Below are 18,594 nucleotides of genomic sequence, written 5' to 3' on the forward strand. Positions count from 1 at the left end.
TAAATCCGATTCAGTGTCTTTCATCTTCCCGTTGGAAATGCCTGAGTCTCTCTCGGATGTGAACGTCCTCTCGCCGAGATGGTTTCCCTCTTTCTCCATGACCTTGCTTGTTGACAACGATCCATGGGAGAGCCTGCTCGAGTCTTTCCGCCGGTGATGTCGCCTTTCTCCTGGCGGTATACTCCACTGGGAAGCCCCTTGACTTCAGGTCCTCAGCCGCCTCGTCTGCATGCTCGTATGTAACCGGGCCATTTTTCAGAAATACCCGCATTTTTGCCGGGTATGGTGTTTGGAAGCGAATACCCTTCTCTTTAAGTGCTTTCTTAATGGGGGTGTATTCTTTCCTTCTTTTCAGTATCTCTCCCGCGTAGTCATGATTAAAGAACACTCGTTGGCCTTGGAAGTTAACAGGTTTTTTCCAGGTAGCATGTAAAACTTTCTCTTTGACTGAGAATTTTAGGAACCGTATTACTATGGATCTTGGTGGGGCGCCGCTGGGGGGTTTTGAGGCCAGAGCTCGGTGTGCTCTCTCGATTCCCAGGTCAGTATCGTCGTCAAGTATGTCCTTGAATAGACCCTCCACAAAGTTGGGCATAGAGTCTTTTTCTGCGCCCTCTACTACGTTATAAAGTCTAATGTTGTTTCGACGTGAGAAACCTTCGAGTTCTGTCACTTTTGCCTGTAGTGCATGTTGGCTTTTCAGTGACTGTTCAAGTATTTCCTTGACTGCGAAGTTCCACGTGCCCGTTTCCCCAATGCGCTGTTCTGCGTCCCCCATTCTTGTAGATATGCTGTGAAGTTCTAATTTGTTTTCTTCCAGTTTCTGGTTAATGTCCTTCTTGAACTCATTTAGTTCTTTTCTTACATCTTCTCGAAGTTCCTCTCGTAAGCCTGTGAGCGCCTCGCGCAATTCCTCCTTCATCACCTCGCGAAATGAGGGTTCTTTTGCTGCTGCTATCTTATTTGCGCTAGCATTAGCCATTTCGGGTTCTTCGACGATTATATCTTCTGCTGTCTTGTTACGGGCTGTTGTTGTAGCTCCACGACCTTTTCCTGTTTTCCCCTTTTCCATTTTGCGTAAGTTATTATAATGCTCAGAGTAAATACTTGAATTTGGGGGGGAATTCCCAACCGATGTGCAGTACGAAAAACTAGGCAGCCATTTCCTAAGTTGCGTCACCGGACCCTTCACTACTGTCTTGATGTGCTTGGACCATGTTAGTTTGTTGGTGATGTGGACACCAAGGAACTTGAAGCTCTCAACCTGCTCCACTACAGCCCCGTCGATGAGAATGGGGGCGTGCTCAGCCCTCCTTTTCCTGTAGTCCACAATCATCTCCTTTGTCTTGCTCACATTGAGGGAGAGGTTGTTGTCCTGGCACCACACGGCCAGGTCTTTGACCTCCTCCCTACAGGCTGTCTTGTTGTTGTCGTCGGTGTTCAGGCCTACCACTGTTGTGTCGTCGGCAAACTTAATGATGGTGTTGGAGTCGTGCTTGGCCACACAGTCATGGGTGAACAGGGAGTACAGGAGGGGACTTTGCATGCACCCCTGAGGGGCCCCAGTGTTGAGGATCAGCGTGGCAGATGTGTTGTTGCCTACCCTTGCCACTTGGGGGCAGCCTGTCAGGAAGTCCAGGATCCAGTTGCAGAGGGAGGTGTTTGGTCCCAGGGTCCTTAGCTTAGTGATGAGCTTTGTGGGCACTATGGTGTTGAATGCAGAGCTGTAGTCGATGAACAGCATTGATGTTCCTTTTGTCCAGGTGGGAAAGGGCAGTGTTGAGTGCAAAAGAGATTGCGTCATCTGTGGATCTGTTGGGGCGGTATGCAAATTGGAGTGGGTCTAGCGTTTCTGGGATGATTGTGTTGATGTGAGCCATGACCAGCCTTTCAAAGCACTTCATGGCTACAGATGTGAGTACTACGGGTCAGTAGTCATTTAGGCAGGTTACCTTGATCTTCTTGGGCACAGGGACGATGGTGGTCAGGGAGACACTTGGGCACAGGGACTATGATGGTCAGGGAGACACTTGGGCTCAGGGACTATGGTGGTCAGGGAGACACTTGGGCACAGGGACTATGGCGGTCAGGGAGAAACTTGGGCACAGGGACTATGATGGTCAGGGAGACACTTGGGCTCAGGGACTATGGTGGTCAGGGAGACACATGGGCACAGGGACTATGGTGGTCAGGGACACACTTGGGCACAGGGACTATGGTGGTCAGGGAGACACATGGGCTCAGGGACCATGGTGGTCAGGGAGACACTTGGGCACAGGTACTATGATGGTCAGGGAGACACTTGGGCACAGGGACTATGGCGGTCAGGGAGACACATGGGCTCAGGGACCATGGTGGTCAGGGAGACACTTGGGCACAGGTACTATGATGGTCAGGGAGACACTTGGGCTCAGGTACTATGGTGGTCAGGGAGACACATGGGTTCAGGGACTATGGTGGTCAGGGAGACACATGGGCTCAGGGACTATGATGGTCAGGGAGACACATGGGCTCAGGGACTATGGTGGTCAGGGACACACTTGGGCACAGGGACTATGGTGGTCAGGGAGACACATGGGCTCAGGGACCATGGTGGTCAGGGAGACACTTGGGCACAGGTACTATGATGGTCAGGGAGACACTTGGGCACAGGGACTATGGCGGTCAGGGAGACACATGGGCTCAGGGACTATGGTGGTCAGGGAGACACATGGGCTCAGGGACTATGGTGGTCAGGGAGACACATGGGCTCAGGGACTATGGTGGTCAGGGAGACACATGGGCTCAGGGACTATGGTGGTCAGGGAGACACATGGGCTCAGGGACTATGGTGGTCAGGGAGACACATGGGCTCAGGGACTATGGTGGTCAGGGAGACACATGGGCTCAGGGACTATGGTGGTCAGGGAGACACATGGGCTCAGGGACTATGGTGGTCAGGGAGACACTTGGGCTCAGGGACTATGGTGGTCAGGGAGACACTTGGGCTCAGGGACTATGGTGGTCAGGGAGACACTTGGGCTCAGGGACTATGATGGTCAGGGAGACACTTGACAGTTGGTCAGCTCATGCTCAAAGTACACGTCCTGGTAATCCCTCTGGCCCTGCGGCCTTGTGAATGTTGACCTGTTTAAAGATCTTACTCACATTGGCTATGGAGAGCGTGATCACTTTCCTGCCTTCACTCTCAGGAGCTACTTCAGGATGAGACTCGTCAGAAGCTGGCTCTGGGCTCCAGGGTGAGAGCTCTGGAGGAGGAGAGGAATGGACTGATGGAGAGAGTGGAGGAGGAAGAGGAGAGAGCCAAGGATCTTTCCAGGCAGATACAGACTCACACTCAGCAGGTAATCATCATTGTGTAAAAAAAACTTTCCTCTAGATTATAATATAAAACATGTTCAGTTGTCTTCTACAGTAAGTCTATCTTCCTCCTCACCATCACTCCCTCTCTCCTGCTCTCCCTCTAGCTGGCTGAGTTGCGGAGGCAGTCGGAGGAGGTGAATGCGGCGGTGGAGGCAGGAGAGGAGACGCGCAGGAAACTGCAGAGAGACCTAGACCAGGCCGTCCAAAGAGAACAACAGAAGGAGGAGGAGAAAGAACGCGTGGAGCGTCAGAGGGAGAGGCTGAGGGAGGAGATAGAGGACATGACCCTGGCCCTGCAGAGAGAGAGACAGAACTGCACCACCCTGGAGAAGAGGCAGAAGAAGTTTGACCAGGTCAGAGTTCGGGGGTTAGAGGTTAAAGGTGAGAGGTAACCATAATGACATAATGTCCTGTGATGTAACCCCTGCCCTTTGCCCCCTCAGTGCCTATCAGAGGAGAAGGCGGTGAGTGCCCGGCTGGCTGAGGAGAGAGACAGGGCCGAGGCAGACAGTAGAGAGAAGGAGACACGCTCCCTGGCACTGGCACGAGCCCTGCAGGTACCACTGGAGTGACTACACACATTATTATCCAGTTATCAGCATAAAAAGTTGTTTTCATCTTCATCTAAATAAAAGTGAGTCTTGATACTTCATTGTTCCCGTCCATACTTACAGGAGGCCCAAGATCAGAGGGACGAGCTGGAGAGATCTAACAAGCAGCTCCGCATAGACATGGAACAACTTGTCAATCAACAGGATGACGTGGGGAAGAATGTACGTGTGTGTGTGTGTGTGTGTGTGTGTGTGTGTGTGTGTGTGTGTGTGTGTGTGTGTGTGTGTGTGTGTGTGTGTGTGTGTGTGTGTGTGTGTGTGTGTGTGTGTGTGTGTGTGTGTGTGTGTGTGTGTGTGTGTGTGTGTGTGTGTGTGTGTGTGTGTGAGAGAGAGAGAATGTGTGTGAGAATGTGTGTATTTGTATTACAGAGTGAAAATGTATCTCACAACAAGCAAACATTTCTCTCCTCCTGTGTCAGGTGCATGAGTTGGAGCGTTCCCGGCGGGCCCTGGAGACAGAGGCAGAGTCCCTGCGCACTCAGACCCAGGAGCTGGAGGAGGAGCTGGGGGAGGCGGAGAACTCCAGGCTGAGGCTCGAGGTCACCCTCCAAGCCCTCAGGGCCCAGTTTGAGAGAGAGATCAGCACCAAGGAGGAGAAAGGAGAGGAGAAGAGGAGGTCTCTCAACAAACAGGTATGGAGAGAAGAGAGAAGAAGAGGAGGTCTCTCAACAAACAGGTATGGAGAGAAGAGAGAAGAAGAGGAGGTCTCTCAACAAACAGGTATGGAGAGAAGAGAGAATAAGAGGAATGTATCAAGCCTGAATATGGGGAGAATATGGGGAGTATTCATTTGGATTAGATGCTAAACTTCTCTCTTTCTCTGCTGTTCCCTTCCTTTCCATCCCCCTCTCCTATCCCCTTCTCTTTCTCTCCTTCCCCCCCAGGTGAGGGAGTTGGAGACCCAGCTAGAGGAGGAGAGGAGTCAACGCTCTCAGGCCATGTCCGTCAAGAAGCAGCTGGAGGCAGAGCTACAGGAGGCTGAGGCTCAGGTGGAGACAGCCAATCGCGGCAGGGAGGAGGGGCTTAGGCAGCTACGGAGACTGCAGGTAAGCTACACCCCCCTTCTCTCTTTCTTTCTAATGCTGCTTGCTCGGTCTGAGATTAGATGCTGTACAGTTAACTGATATATAAACCACAGCTATAATGAGAACGGTAAGGGTCCCAGCACAGAGCCTTGTGGAAAACCATATTTAATCAACCCTCCTTTTCGCTCTCTCTCAGGTTCAGATGAAGGAGGTGCTTCGTGAGCTGGATGAGTCCAAGCTGGCCCGTGACGAGGTGGTCGTCCAATCAAAAGACACAGAGAAGCGCCTGCAGACCTTGGAGGCGGAGTTACTGCAGCTTACAGAGGTGTGTGTGCTGGTGTGTGTGAGAGATTTGCAAAGACACAAACTCTTTGTGTTTTAGGATGCTAACGCCCTCTCTGTCTTTCTCTGTCTCTCTCCTTCTGTCTGGCTCTCTCTTTCTCTCTCTCGCTCTCTTTCTCTGTCTCTCTCTTTCTGTCTGTCTCTCTCTCTCTGTGTGTAGGATTTATCAGTGTCTGAGAAGATGAGGAGACAGGCCCAGCAGGAGAGAGATGAGATGGCTGATGAGATAGTCAACAGCTCTACCGGGAAGTCAGTATCTCTCTTTCTATTTTCCTTTCTGTATATGTGTGTACTCGTGTGTGTGTGTATTACTGTGTATTATGCGTGTGTATTACTCACGTTGTGTGTATTACTGTGTGTTATGCGTGTGTATTACTCACGGGGTGTGTGTTACTGTGTATTATGCGTGTATTATTGTATATGAAATACAAATCGTATAGAGAGAAATAGTCCTATAATTCCTATAACAACTACAACCTAAAACTTCTTACCTGGGAATATTGAAGACTCATGTTAAAAGGAACCACCAGCTTTCATATGTTCTCATGTTCTGAGCAAGGAACTTAAACGTTAGCTTTTTTACATGGCACATATTGCACTTTTAATTTCTTCTCCAACACTTTGTTTTTGCATTATTTAAAACAAATTGAACATGTTTCATTATTTATTTGAGGCTAAATTGATTTTATTGATGTATTATATTAAGTTAAAATAAGTGTTCATTCAGTATTGTTGTAATTGTCTTTATTACAAATACAATTTTAAAAAATCGGCTGATTAATTGGTATCGGTTTTTTTTGGTCCTCCAATAATCGGTATTGGTATCGGCGTTGAGAAATCATAATCGGTCGACCTCTAGTGCGTATTACTCACGGTGTGTGTATTACTGTGTATTATTACTGTGTATTATGCGTGTGTATTACTCACAATGTGTGTATTACTGTGTATTATGCATGCGTATTACTCACGGTGTGTGTGTTACTGTGTATTATGCGTGTGTATTACTCACGGTGTGTGTATTACTGTGTATTACTCATGGTGTGTGTATTACTGTGTATCATGCGTGCGTATTACTCACGGTGTGTGTATTACTGTGTATTATGCATGCGTATTACTCACGGTGTGTGTATTACTGTGTATCATGCGTGCGTATTACTCACGGTGTGTGTATTACTGTGTATTATGCGTGCGTACTACTCACGGTGTGTGTATTACTGTGTATTATGCGTGCATATTACTCACGGTGAGTGTATTACTGTGTATTATGCGTGCGTATTACTCACGGTGTGTGTATTACTGTGTATTATGCGTGCGTATTACTCACGGTGTGTGTATTACTGTGTATCATGCGTGCGTATTACTCACGGTGTGTGTATTACTGTGTATTATGCGTGCGTACTACTCACGGTGTGTGTATTACTGTGTATTATGCGTGCATATTACTCACGGTGTGTGTATTACTGTGTATTATGCGTGAGTATTACTCACGGTGTGTGTATTACTGTGTATTATGCGTGCGTATTACTCACGGTGTGTGTATTACTGTGTATTATGCGTGCGTATTACTCATGGTGTGTGTATTACTGTGTATTATGCGTGCGTATTACTCACGGGGTGTGTGTTACTGTGTATTATGCATGTGTATTACTCACGGTGTGTGTATTACTGTGTATTATGCGTGCGTATTACTCACGGTGTGTGTGTTACTGTGTATCATGCGTGTGTATTACGCACGGTGTGTGTATTACTGTGTATTATGCGTGTGTATTACTCACGGTGTGTGTATTGCTGTGTATTACTCACGGTGTGTGTATTGCTGTGTATTGCTGTGTATTACTCACGGTGTGTGTGTTACTGTGTATTATGCGTGTGTATTACTCACGGTGTGTGTATTACTGTGTATTATGTGTGTGTATTACTCACGGTGTGTGTATTACTGTGTATTATGCGTGTGTATTACTCACGGTGTGTGTATTGCTGTGTATTACTCACGGTGTGTGTATTGCTGTGTATTACTCACGGTGTGTGTATTGCTGTGTATTACTCACGGTGTGTGTGTTGCTGTGTGTTACTCACGGTGTGTGTGTTGCTGTGTATTACTCATGGTGTGTGTGTTGCTCTGTATTAGTCACGGTGTGTGTATTGCTGTGTATTACTCACGGTGTGTGTATTACTGTGTATTATGCGTGTGTATTACTCACGGTGTGTGTATTGCTGTGTATTACTCACGGTGTGTGTATTATGCGTGTGTATTACTCACGGTGTGTGTATTGCTGTGTATTACTCACGGTGTGTATTGCTGTGTATTATGCATGTGTATTACTCATGGTGTGTGTTTCAGGTCTGCTCTGTGTGATGAGAAGCGGAGGTTGGAGGCGCGAGTCACTCAGCTGGAGGAGGAGTTGGAGGAGGAGCAAAGCAATGCTGAACTAGTGGCCGAGAGACACAGGAAGACTACACTTCAGGTACACACTCTCACACACTTACCCCCACACACACACATACAGACACACACACACACACACACACACAGTATACTGGACTCAATTTACATTTGTCAATTTTTCTCCCTTTCTATCCCTCTGTCTCCCCTCCCTCCCCAGGTGGAGACTCTGACGGTGCAGCTGCAGGGAGAGAGGACCCTGGGCCAGAAGGCTGAGGGGGCCAGGGAGGCTCTGGAGAGGAATAACAAGGAGCTGAAGCTGAAGCTGGGGGAGATGGAGGGAGCTGTCAGGGGAAAACACAGGCTCAGTGTCGCCGCCCTGGAGGCCAAGATGGACGGCATGGAGGAGCAGCTGGAGCAGGAGAGACAGTGAGGGGAACACACACATTCTCTGATGGATTTCCCTTCACACTTCTTCTCTCGCCTTGTTCCTTTCCTCACTCCCCCTCCTCTCTCTTTAATTCTCCTCCCATCCCTCTCTTCCCTTTCCCTCCCATCTCCTCCCTCTAACATCTCACTTCTTCCACTACTATTCTGACTGTATGTTCTGGGTATGGGGATAAAACATGACTCACAGTATTTCTCCCCTCCCCCCAGAGAGCGAGCGATAGCCAACAAGCTGGTGAGGAAGACAGAGAAAAAACTGAAGGAGGTGATGATGCAGGCGGAGGACGAGAGGAGACACGCAGACCAGTACAGAGAACAGGTACGAACCAGTACAGACTAGTACAGAGAACAGGTATGTACCAGTACAGACCAGTACAGAGAACAGGTATGTACCAGTACAGACCAGTACAGAGAACAGGTATGTACCAGTACAGACCAGTACAGAAAACAGGTATGAACCAGTACAGACCAGTACAGAGAACAGGTACGAACCAGTACAGAGAACAGGTACGAACCAGTACAGACCAGTACAGAGAACAGGTACGAACCAGTACAGACCAGTACAGAGAACAGGTACGAACCAGTACAGAGAACAGGTATGAACTAGTACAAACCAGTACAGAGAACAGGTATGAACTAGTACAGACCAGTACAGAGAACAGGTATGTACCAGTACAGACCAGTACAGAGAACAGGTATGTACCAGTACAGACCAGTACAGAGAACAGGTATGTACCAGTACAGACCAGTACAGAGAACAGGTACGAACCAGTACAGACCAGTACAGAGAACAGGTACGAACCAGTACAGACCAGTACAGAGAACAGGTATGTACCAGTACAGAGAACAGGTATGTACCAGTACAGAGAACAGGTATGTACCAGTACAGACCAGTACAGAGAACAGGTATGAAACCTTTTCTCTATGAGTTTCCCATAGAAATGGAGCGATACAGTAGGGTGTGTTTTCATCCCAAAGGAGTGGTTGGTCCTGCTAATCCCAATCCTAATCTAATCCAGCCCTGGCACCAGGGGAAGGTAGGGGTTATCTCCTCCTAAATTATACCTAACAAAATAATCCCTCTACAGTGTAGAGGTAGAGGTGATACTGACCCCCCTCTCAAAAATCATCTGGAATTTAATCTGTGGGATGTAATCCCAGTCCTCGTGTTCTGTGCTTAATCTGTCTAACTCTCTACCTCCGGCCCTCTCTGATACCCTTCCCCCCTTCTTCTCTTGTCTTCTCCTCTTCCACTTTACCCATTCTCTTCTTCTCTCTCACTCCCACTACACCCTTCCCCCTCTCTCCTCTCTCCAGTTGGATAAGTCTATGGGCCGGCTGAGGCAGCTGAAGAGGCAGCTCGAGGAGGTGGAGGAGGATAACTCTCGTTCCAACGCCCAGAGACGTAAACTGCAGAGAGAGATGGAGGAGCTGACTGACAGCTCCCAGAGCATGACCCGCGAGATCACCGCTCTACGCAGCCATCTCAGGTAATAATACCACTGTGTGTGTGTGTGTGTGTGTGTGTGTGTGTGTGTGTGTGTGTGTGTGTGTGTGTGTGTGTGTGTGTGTGTGTGTGTGTGTGTGTGTGTGTGTGTGTGTGTGTGTGTGTGTGTGTGTGTGTGTGTGTGTGTGTGTGTGTAATCTGAGTGACCCTCCCAGATCCATTGTATGTTTGCAGTTCCATTGCCACCTACTACCTGTATGTTGTATTATTGCATGTTTTGTCTTCCATTGAACTCATCTAACACTGACACACTGTCCATCAGTCTGCCTCACACTCCACTCCATCCACTCAGCATCACCACATCTGAACGGAAACCAGAGAAGTAGGTCTGTGTGTGCGTGCGTGTGCAATTCAGTAAGTTAACATTTCTGTTAGTTGTGTGGACTGCAGTATATTTTAAACTGAGCAAATACTGTCTCTTATTAGTTTGATGTCTCAGGTGTTGAGCCACCTTTATAACACCAGAGGGCTCTTGTCTTTCCAGTCCCTCATAGAGACATATCAGATATACAGTGCATTCAGAAAGTATTCAGACCCATTCCCTTTTTCCACATTTTGTTACGTTACAAACTTATTCTACAATGGATTAAATAAAATTAATCAATCTACACACAATATCCCATAATGACAAAGTGAAAATAAATGTTGGGAAATTTTTGCTAATTTATAGAAAATTAACAGAAATACCTTATTTACATAACTATTCAAACCCTTTGCTATGAAACTCGAAATTGAGCTCAAGTGCAACCTGTTTCTATTGATCATCCTTGAGATGTTTCTACAACTTGATTGGAGTCCACCTGTGGTAAATGCAATTTATTGGACATGATTTGGAAAGGCACACACACCTGTCTGTATAAGGTCTCACAGTTGACAGTGCATGTCAGAGCAAAAACCAAGCCATGGGGTTGAAGGAATTGTCCGTAGCGCTCCGAGACAGGATTGTGTCGAGGCACAGATCTGGGGAAGGGTACTAAAAAATGGAAGAAGTTTAGAACCAACAACACTTCCTAAAGCTAGCCAACCAGCCATACTGAGCAATCTGAGGAGAAGAGCCTTGGTCAAGAAGGTGACCAAGAACCCGATGGTCATTCTGACAGAGCTCTAGAGTTCTTCTGTGGAGATGGGAGAACCTTCCAGGACAACCATCTCTGCAGCACTCCATCAATCAGGCCTTTATGGTAGAGTGGCCAGACTGAAGCCACTCCTCAGTAAAAGGCACATGACAGCCCGCTTGGAGTTCGCCAAAAGGCATCTAAAGACTCTCAGACAATGAGAAACTATCATGACACAAGGCGAGACCCAGATGCAGACACAGGAGGCAGATGGTTGGAGTCTTACAATATTTATTAATCCAAAAGGGTAAGGCAAGAGAATGGTCGTGGACAGGCAAAAGGTCAAAACCAGTTTAGAGTCCAAAAGGTACCGAAGGGCAGGCAGAATCAAGGTCAGGGCAGGCAGGATGATCGGGCAGGTGGGAAAGTAGTCCAGAGTCAGGCAGGGGTCAAAACTGGGAAGACTATCAAAAAGAGAATAGAAAAAGGAGTACGGGAAAAACATGCTGGTTGACTTGACTAACATACAAGACGAACTGGCACAGAGAGACAGGATACACAGGGATAAATACACTGGGGAAAATAGGCAACACCTGGAGGGGGTGGAGATAATAACAGTAACAGGTGAAACAGATCAGGGCGTGACAGAATAAGATTCTCTGGTCTGAGGAAACCAAGATTGCACACTGGCCTGAATGCCAAGTGTTACTTCTGGAGGAAACCTGGCACCTTCCCTACGGTGAAGCATGGTGGTGGCAGCATCATGCTGTGGGGGAAATGTTCAGCAGCAGGGACTGGGAGACTAGTCAGGATCGAGGGAAAGATGTACAGTACAGAGAGATCTGTGATGAAAACAAAGCTCTGAGTAAAGAGACTGAATACTTATGTAAATGCAATATTTCAGTTTTACATTTTTGTATAAAAGTTTTAAATGTATAAAAACCTGTTTTTGCTATGTCATTATGGGTTATTGTGTGTCGATTGATGAGGGAAAAAATTGGTTGAATCCATTTTAGAATAAGGCTGTAATGTAACAAAATGTGGAAAAAGTCAAGGGATCTGAATACTTTCCAAATGCACTGTGTGAAAAACCCTCCCTTTATCTCCATGACCCTCTCTACCACCTCTCTCCCGCCAGGCGTGCTCCGATGCCCCTTGGGATGCGTTCAGGTCGCAGGGCGTTGGTGGATGATCTGTCGTGTGAGAACTCTGACTCGGAGGAGCCCTCCCCCTCCCCGACCCCTTCTTCTGGTACTGGCCCCGGCACTGGCCCCGGCACCCCCACACCCCCCTCTGAAAACAACAGTCTGGGACCCCCCCCACCATACAGCCTCAACGACACTGAGTAACACACACACAAACACTCAATCACACACACGCATACATACTGATACATACTCACACAGACGCATAGGCCTGCATACATGTATATCTACACATAGGCCTGCATACATGTATATGTACACATAGGCCTGCATACATGTATATCTACACATATACACATAGGCCTGCATACATGTATATGTACACATAGGCCTGCATACATGTACAGTGGGGCAAAAAAGTATTTAGTCAGCCACCAATTGTGCAAGTTCTCCCACTTAAAAATATGAGAGGCCTGTAATTTTCATCATAGGTACACTTCAACTATGACAGACAAAATGAGAAAAAAAATCCAGAAAATCACATTGTAGTATTTTTAATGAATTTATTTGCAAATTATGGTGGAAAATAAGTATTTGGTCACCTACAAACAAGCAAGATTTCTGGCTCTCACAGACCTGTAACTTCGTCTTTAAGGGGCTCCTCTGTCCTCCACTCGTTACCTGTATTAATGGCACCTGTTTGAACTTGTTATCAGTATAAAAGACACATGTCCACAACCTCAAACAGTCACACTCCAAACTCCACTATGGCCAAGACCAAAGAGCTGTCAAAGGACACCAGAAACAAAATTGTAGACCTGCACCAGGCTGGGAAGACTGAATCTGCAATAGGTAAGCAGCTTGGTTTGAAGAAATCAACTGTGGGAGCAATTATTAGGAAATGGAAGACATACAAGACCACTGATAATCTCCCTCGATCTGGGGCTCCACGCAAGATCTCACCCCGTGGGGTCAATATGATCTCAAGAACGGTGAGCAAAAATCCCAGAACCACACGGGGGGACCTAGTGAATGACCTGCAGAGAGCTGGGACCAAAGTAACAAAGCCTACCATCAGTAACACACTACGCCGCCAGGGACTCAAATCCTGCAGTGCCAGACGTGTCCCCCTGCTTAAGCCAGTACATGTCCAGGCCCGTCTGAAGTTTGCTAGAGAGCATTTGGATGATCCAGAAGAAGATTGGGAGAATGTCATATGGTCAGATGAAACCAAAATAGAACTTTTTGGTAAAAACTCAACTTGTCGTGTTTGAAGGACAAAGAATGCTGAGTTGCATCCAAAGAACACCATACCTACTGTGAAGCATGGGGGTGGAAACATCATGCTTTGGGGCTGTTTTTCTGCAAAGGGACCAGGACGACTGATCCGTGTAAAGGACAGAATGAATGGGGCCATGTATCGTGAGATTTTGAGTGAAAACCTCCTTCCATCAGCAAGGGCATTGAAGATGAAACGTGGCTGGGTCTTTCAGCATGACAATGATCCCAAACACACCGCCAGGCAACGAAGGAGTGGCTTCGTAAGAAGCATTTCAAGGTCCTGGAGTGGCCTAGCCAGTCTCCAGATCTCAACCCCATAGAAAATCTTTGGAGGGAGTTGAAAGTCCGTGTTGTCCAGCAACAGCCCCAAAACATCACTGCTCTAGAGGAGATCTGCATGGAGGAATGGGCCAAAATACCAGCAACAGCGTGTGAAAACCTTGTGAAGACTTACAGAAAACGTTTCACCTCTGTCATTGCCAACAAAGGGTATATAACAAAGTATTGAGATAAACTTTTGTTATTGACCAAATACTTATTTTCCACCATAATTTGCAAATAAATTCATAAAAAATCCTACAATGTGATTTTCTGGAAAAAAATGCTAATTTTGTCTGTCATAGTTGAAGTGTACCTATGATGAAAATTACAGGCCTCTCTCATCTTTTTAAGTGGGAGAACTTGCACAATTGGTGGCTGACTAAATACTTTTTTGCCCCACTGTATATGTACATACAAATACACACTCACATAGACTGACTTATTGATCCTGCACTACTTTAAACTATTTCCTCTGCAGTTCAAATTAGAACAGAGAACATACACATACACACACACACACACACACACACACACACACACACACACACACACACACACACACACACACTCTCTCTCTCTCTCTCTCTCTCTCTCTCTCTCTCTCTCTCTCTCTCTCTCTCTCTCTCTCTCTCTCTCTCTCTCTCTCTCTCTCTCTCTCTCTCTCTCACACACAATTTAAGGGGGGAAGAGGATTTGTTGATGATTCGTGAGCAAGAATATGGACTGTAATCTCACTGGGGATAACTTCATCTCTCAGAAATCTGAGGGAAAGTGAATTATATCAGCATAGCCATGTTCTATTATTATGATACTGTATTACACTTCAAATGGCAGAAATAAGATGGCTACTGGCCACTATCAATGTAAAGCCATGTTTAACCCTTTGAGGAACTCTGACAATATTCCGCCCTGTGTTTAGTGTTCTAGTTGATGACATCGCAAAGGGCTGCTAAATGTTCTAGAATGCTGTAGAATCCTGGAATAAAACACTCTGAATAATGTTCCACTCCTCAAAGGGTTAATGACAATCTGCATGTTTGGGAAGACATTTTGCAAGACTAGAGAAACACACACACACATGCACACGCACACACACAGGGGACTGATTAATGTTTCTATGTATGTAGTCCCTCTGTCAGTGTGTGTCTTGGAAAAGGCAATCGCTCATTGACTGCTAGTGTGAAAGACGGCTGATATGCTCTTCTGTCTTTTAACAAGCCTGGGAGAAACTCCCTTGAGTTGTTTATCTTTCTCTCTCTCACTTGAATTTCAATTTAAGGCCAAGTTATTATTTTAAAACGTATTTTAGAAAACAAACACAGAATGTCTGTGAAGTATTTTAGGATATATTACTAATTTGTAGTTTGAATTAGGTCATATATGGGGGAAATATCAATCAGGGAAGAGGGTTAAGTGAGAGAGAAAAAATGAAAAATGATAATCAACCTTGCTGTTGTATGCACAACGAAGAATGAAGCCAGCGTCAAGTTTTTATAGAAAAAGACTGATGCTATTTCACTCCATCATCACACATACTGGTGAAACTGGCTAGGGTATAAACACCGGCATCATCACACATACTGGTGAAACTGGCTAGGGTATAAACACCGGCATCATCACACATACTGGTGAAACTGGCTAGAGTATAAACACCGGCATCATCACACATACTGGTGAAACTGGCTAGGGTATAAACACCGGCATCATCACACATACTGGTGAAACTGGCTAGGGTATAAACACCGGCATCATCACACATACTGGTGAAACTGGCTAGGGTATAAACACCGGCATCATCACACATACTGGTGAAACTGGCTAGGGTATAAACACCGGCATCATCACACATACTGGTGAAACTGGCTAGGGTATAAACACCGGCATCATCACACATACTGGTGAAACTGGCTAGGGTATAAACACCGGTATCATCACACATACTGGTGAAACTGGCTAGGGTATAAACACCGGCATCATCACACATACTGGTGAAACTGGCTAGGGTATAAACACCGGCATCATCACACATACTGGTGAAACTGGCTAGGGTATAAACACCGGCATCATCACACATACTGGTGAAACTGGCTAGAGTATAAACACCGGTATCATCACACATACTGGTGAAACTGGCTAGGGTATAAACACCGGCATCATCACACATACTGGTGAAACTGGCTAGGGTATAAACACCGGCATCATCACACATACTGGTGAAACTGGCTAGGGTATAAACACCGGTATCATCACACATACTGGTGAAACTGGCTAGGGTATAAACACCGGCATCATCACACATACTGGTGAAACTGGCTAGGGTATAAACACCGGCATCATCACACATACTGGTGAAACTGGCTAGGGTATAAACACCGGTATCATCACACATACTGGTGAAACTGGCTAGGGTATAAACACCGGCATCATCACACATTCTGGTGAAACTGGCTAGGGTATAAACACCGGCATCATCACACATACTGGTGAAACTGGCTAGGGTATAAACACCGGCATCATCGTATACCTTATCAATCCATCTTATGATTGTCACAAATTGATGAAATGTTGCTATCTTTTGTCATGAGAAGCGATGACAACCAAACATGTTATTGCAGTTGCATCAAACACTATTGCAAAACAAACCATGCAGTTTGTCTCCTGTGCTGTGCTCTGATCTGGGTTATCTAGACATCCAGTGACCTTTTTGGATTGAGACAGATAGGTAGTTACTGTAGATAGGCCAATGGATTGCATAGGTAGGTATAGGTAGATAGATACAGTAGGTAGATAGTTTCTTTAAGTCTTTAACATATTGCTTCTTATAAAGTACAGGCAGTTGAATCTATGTCATTTATATCAGTCTGAATAGGAGCAAAATCCTCCATTATTTATTGCCGCTGGTTGTTTTTTGTATTGTTTCCAGTCTGTTCAGACATATCATTGGTAGATGACATACTGGTATGGTATCACTGGCACTGATGGAAAGGAAGACAGGGCCTCACACATACTGTAACCATGGCAATAGAGAGAGGTTAAGAACAGAATCACAATTACTAGGTAGATTGTGGTTAACAACATCTGCCTGTCTATGTATTGTGTTGTTGAATAATTCCTGGATGGGGTATTGGTTGTTCTATTTGACAGTGTATCAGGATGTTAGGGAAGTTTGTAGGTCTTGGTTAGTAGGGAATGCACTGGAAATATATTGGACAGAGAGATGACAGACATTTAAGACAGTAACCAACACTACATCAGAACTCACCTGTGGAGCAGGACACTAGAATCTCTTACACAGAACAGAAAAATGTGAAAATTGAGGACGTAATGTTGGTGTTTCGAGACTGCTAGTCATTCTCAAAATATCATAAGCATCCATATCTTGTTTTTATCAAACAGACATATTGTACATTGTAATATTGTTTTTTTTTATTCATTCATTGTGTAATATATTTATGGAACAAAGCTTTTGTGTTTAACCAAATGGTGGGCGTATGGATGAGAAAAGGGACTTATTGTATACATAGTAGAATAGAATAGATTCAAGTAGAGTAGTATGGCGGAGACTGGTGTTGGAGGAAGTTCCACTGTAATCCATGGAACTACCCTCTGGAATAGCAGACGAAAGTGGAGGACTTTTCCCAGCAACTTCCGTTGAGTTCATTGTCTTCAGATCTGTCCTATGAAGCACCAAGAAAACCCTGTTTCTACCCAGAATTTCTGTATAGATCATTCTAGAACAGCAACTCTCTAGGCTTCCCTCCCCTGATATCATAATAGTGTTTTTGCGGAAGACATAAGGGGTCAAATCTTCCAAAATGTTGTATTTTCATTAAGTGACAGACAGGGAGATTTCTAGCCAGTTAGAACATATGGTTTTAGAGTATACATGCCCCGCCCCCTTTAATCTCCAACAACATTCACGATTCATTCAAGTTTGTATGTATGTATATTGTTTATATTTGAACTCCTCTCAGCCCCAGAACCTCTCTGCCTGACACAGCAGAAGTCTGTACAGGGAATACATGTCCTGTCCACATACTGTTCTTACAGACACAGGACACCTTAACATAGGGACGTTTTGCTGCTCAGTCTAGTTAAACACTACGTATTTGCATGGTGGTGCATTCCATTGATAATAGCATTGGCCGTATAGTCTCACGGTTGTCTGCTCTTGCACAAGGAAGAGTATTTATCTCCCTCCACATAAGACTAGGACATTCCCGTTGAAAAGCATGCAGGGTTGAACAACTAAAAGGTTGTTTAAAGAGCATTTATCAGAGCAAAGTTACAGTTCCCCATCATTATCTCATGTCAAGCTTGACACAGTGGAGAGCAAAGCCAAGATCCATTTTGATCATTTTCATGACAGTCATTTAGAAACAGTCAGATCTTTAGAACTAGCAACCTAATGAGAACATGGGATATTTGAATTAAGAATGAGTTCTATTAGTATTTGATTACAAAAAAAATTACGACATGTATTTGGTCTTTTTTTTCTTCCTCTTCATGTGATTTATTTGGCAAAATGTACTTTTTTTGTAAGTTACTGTAAATTCTGCACTTTACATATGCACCAATAGAGGGCAGACTCCGACAGTATCAGTGGCTGGCTTTGGTTCACAGTCAGTCCCATCTCTCTGAAGATGATGCAGGTTTTATATGTAAATCTAACTGATTTGTCAAAGATCTGAGCAGATGTTTTAAATGTTATTTGGATGCAAACTGTCACTTTAAAGTTGTGAAAATGAAGATCACTACATTTAAAACTATCTAGGTTTGGTCTTCAGGGGAAGTAGTAGGAAGGTTGGTTGGAGGTTAAAGGTTAAAGGCTGACCCCTGGAATGTGATCAGAGAACTGATCACTGATCACAGAACTGTGCCTCTGTAGAGAGACCGGTGCTTTTTCAAAGGTGTTATAATTTTGTTGATTTTCTTTCTTTTATGGCTTCTGTGGAAATTGAACATTTTGGAAATGTGTTGTTTATTAGCCATTTTTTGTTTATGATGCTGTAATTATAAAACATATCTGACTGGGGTGAACTTTAATATATGTTGTTGGTTTTGACATTTTGTGTGTTTCAATTTGTTAATTGGTTTGGTGAACACTCAGTTAC

At 45.3% G+C, this 18,594-nt stretch overlaps 1 protein-coding gene across 6 annotated transcripts in view; it reads left to right on the forward strand.

The window, feature by feature from the left end:
• Window positions 1–18,545, forward strand: part of LOC129837067 (myosin-10-like) — a 72,184-nt gene extending 53,639 nt beyond the window's left edge. For 4 of the 6 annotated variants that reach the window (XM_055902968.1, XM_055902972.1, XM_055902970.1 and 1 more), the window contains 14 exons: window positions 3,192–3,344; window positions 3,468–3,716; window positions 3,807–3,920; window positions 4,038–4,136; window positions 4,394–4,606; window positions 4,859–5,020; window positions 5,196–5,324; window positions 5,502–5,590; window positions 7,683–7,806; window positions 7,945–8,153; window positions 8,382–8,490; window positions 9,489–9,661; window positions 9,941–10,000; window positions 11,872–18,545. In XM_055902968.1, coding sequence (XP_055758943.1) covers window positions 3,192–3,344; window positions 3,468–3,716; window positions 3,807–3,920; window positions 4,038–4,136; window positions 4,394–4,606; window positions 4,859–5,020; window positions 5,196–5,324; window positions 5,502–5,590; window positions 7,683–7,806; window positions 7,945–8,153; window positions 8,382–8,490; window positions 9,489–9,661; window positions 9,941–10,000; window positions 11,872–12,082 — 2,094 coding nt within the window. In that variant the 3' untranslated portion in view covers window positions 12,083–18,545. Of the gene's footprint in view, window positions 1–3,191; window positions 3,345–3,467; window positions 3,717–3,806; window positions 3,921–4,037; window positions 4,137–4,393; window positions 4,695–4,858; window positions 5,021–5,195; window positions 5,325–5,501; window positions 5,591–7,682; window positions 7,807–7,944; window positions 8,154–8,381; window positions 8,491–9,488; window positions 9,662–9,940; window positions 10,001–11,871 lie in introns of those variants that run through there. The other 2 variants (XM_055902971.1, XR_008756686.1) reach the window with 2 other exon arrangements.
• Window positions 18,546–18,594: the final 49 nt, after the last annotated feature.

This window comes from Salvelinus fontinalis, chromosome 38, assembly GCF_029448725.1.
Source record: "Salvelinus fontinalis isolate EN_2023a chromosome 38, ASM2944872v1, whole genome shotgun sequence".
NCBI lineage: Eukaryota > Metazoa > Chordata > Actinopteri > Salmoniformes > Salmonidae > Salvelinus > Salvelinus fontinalis.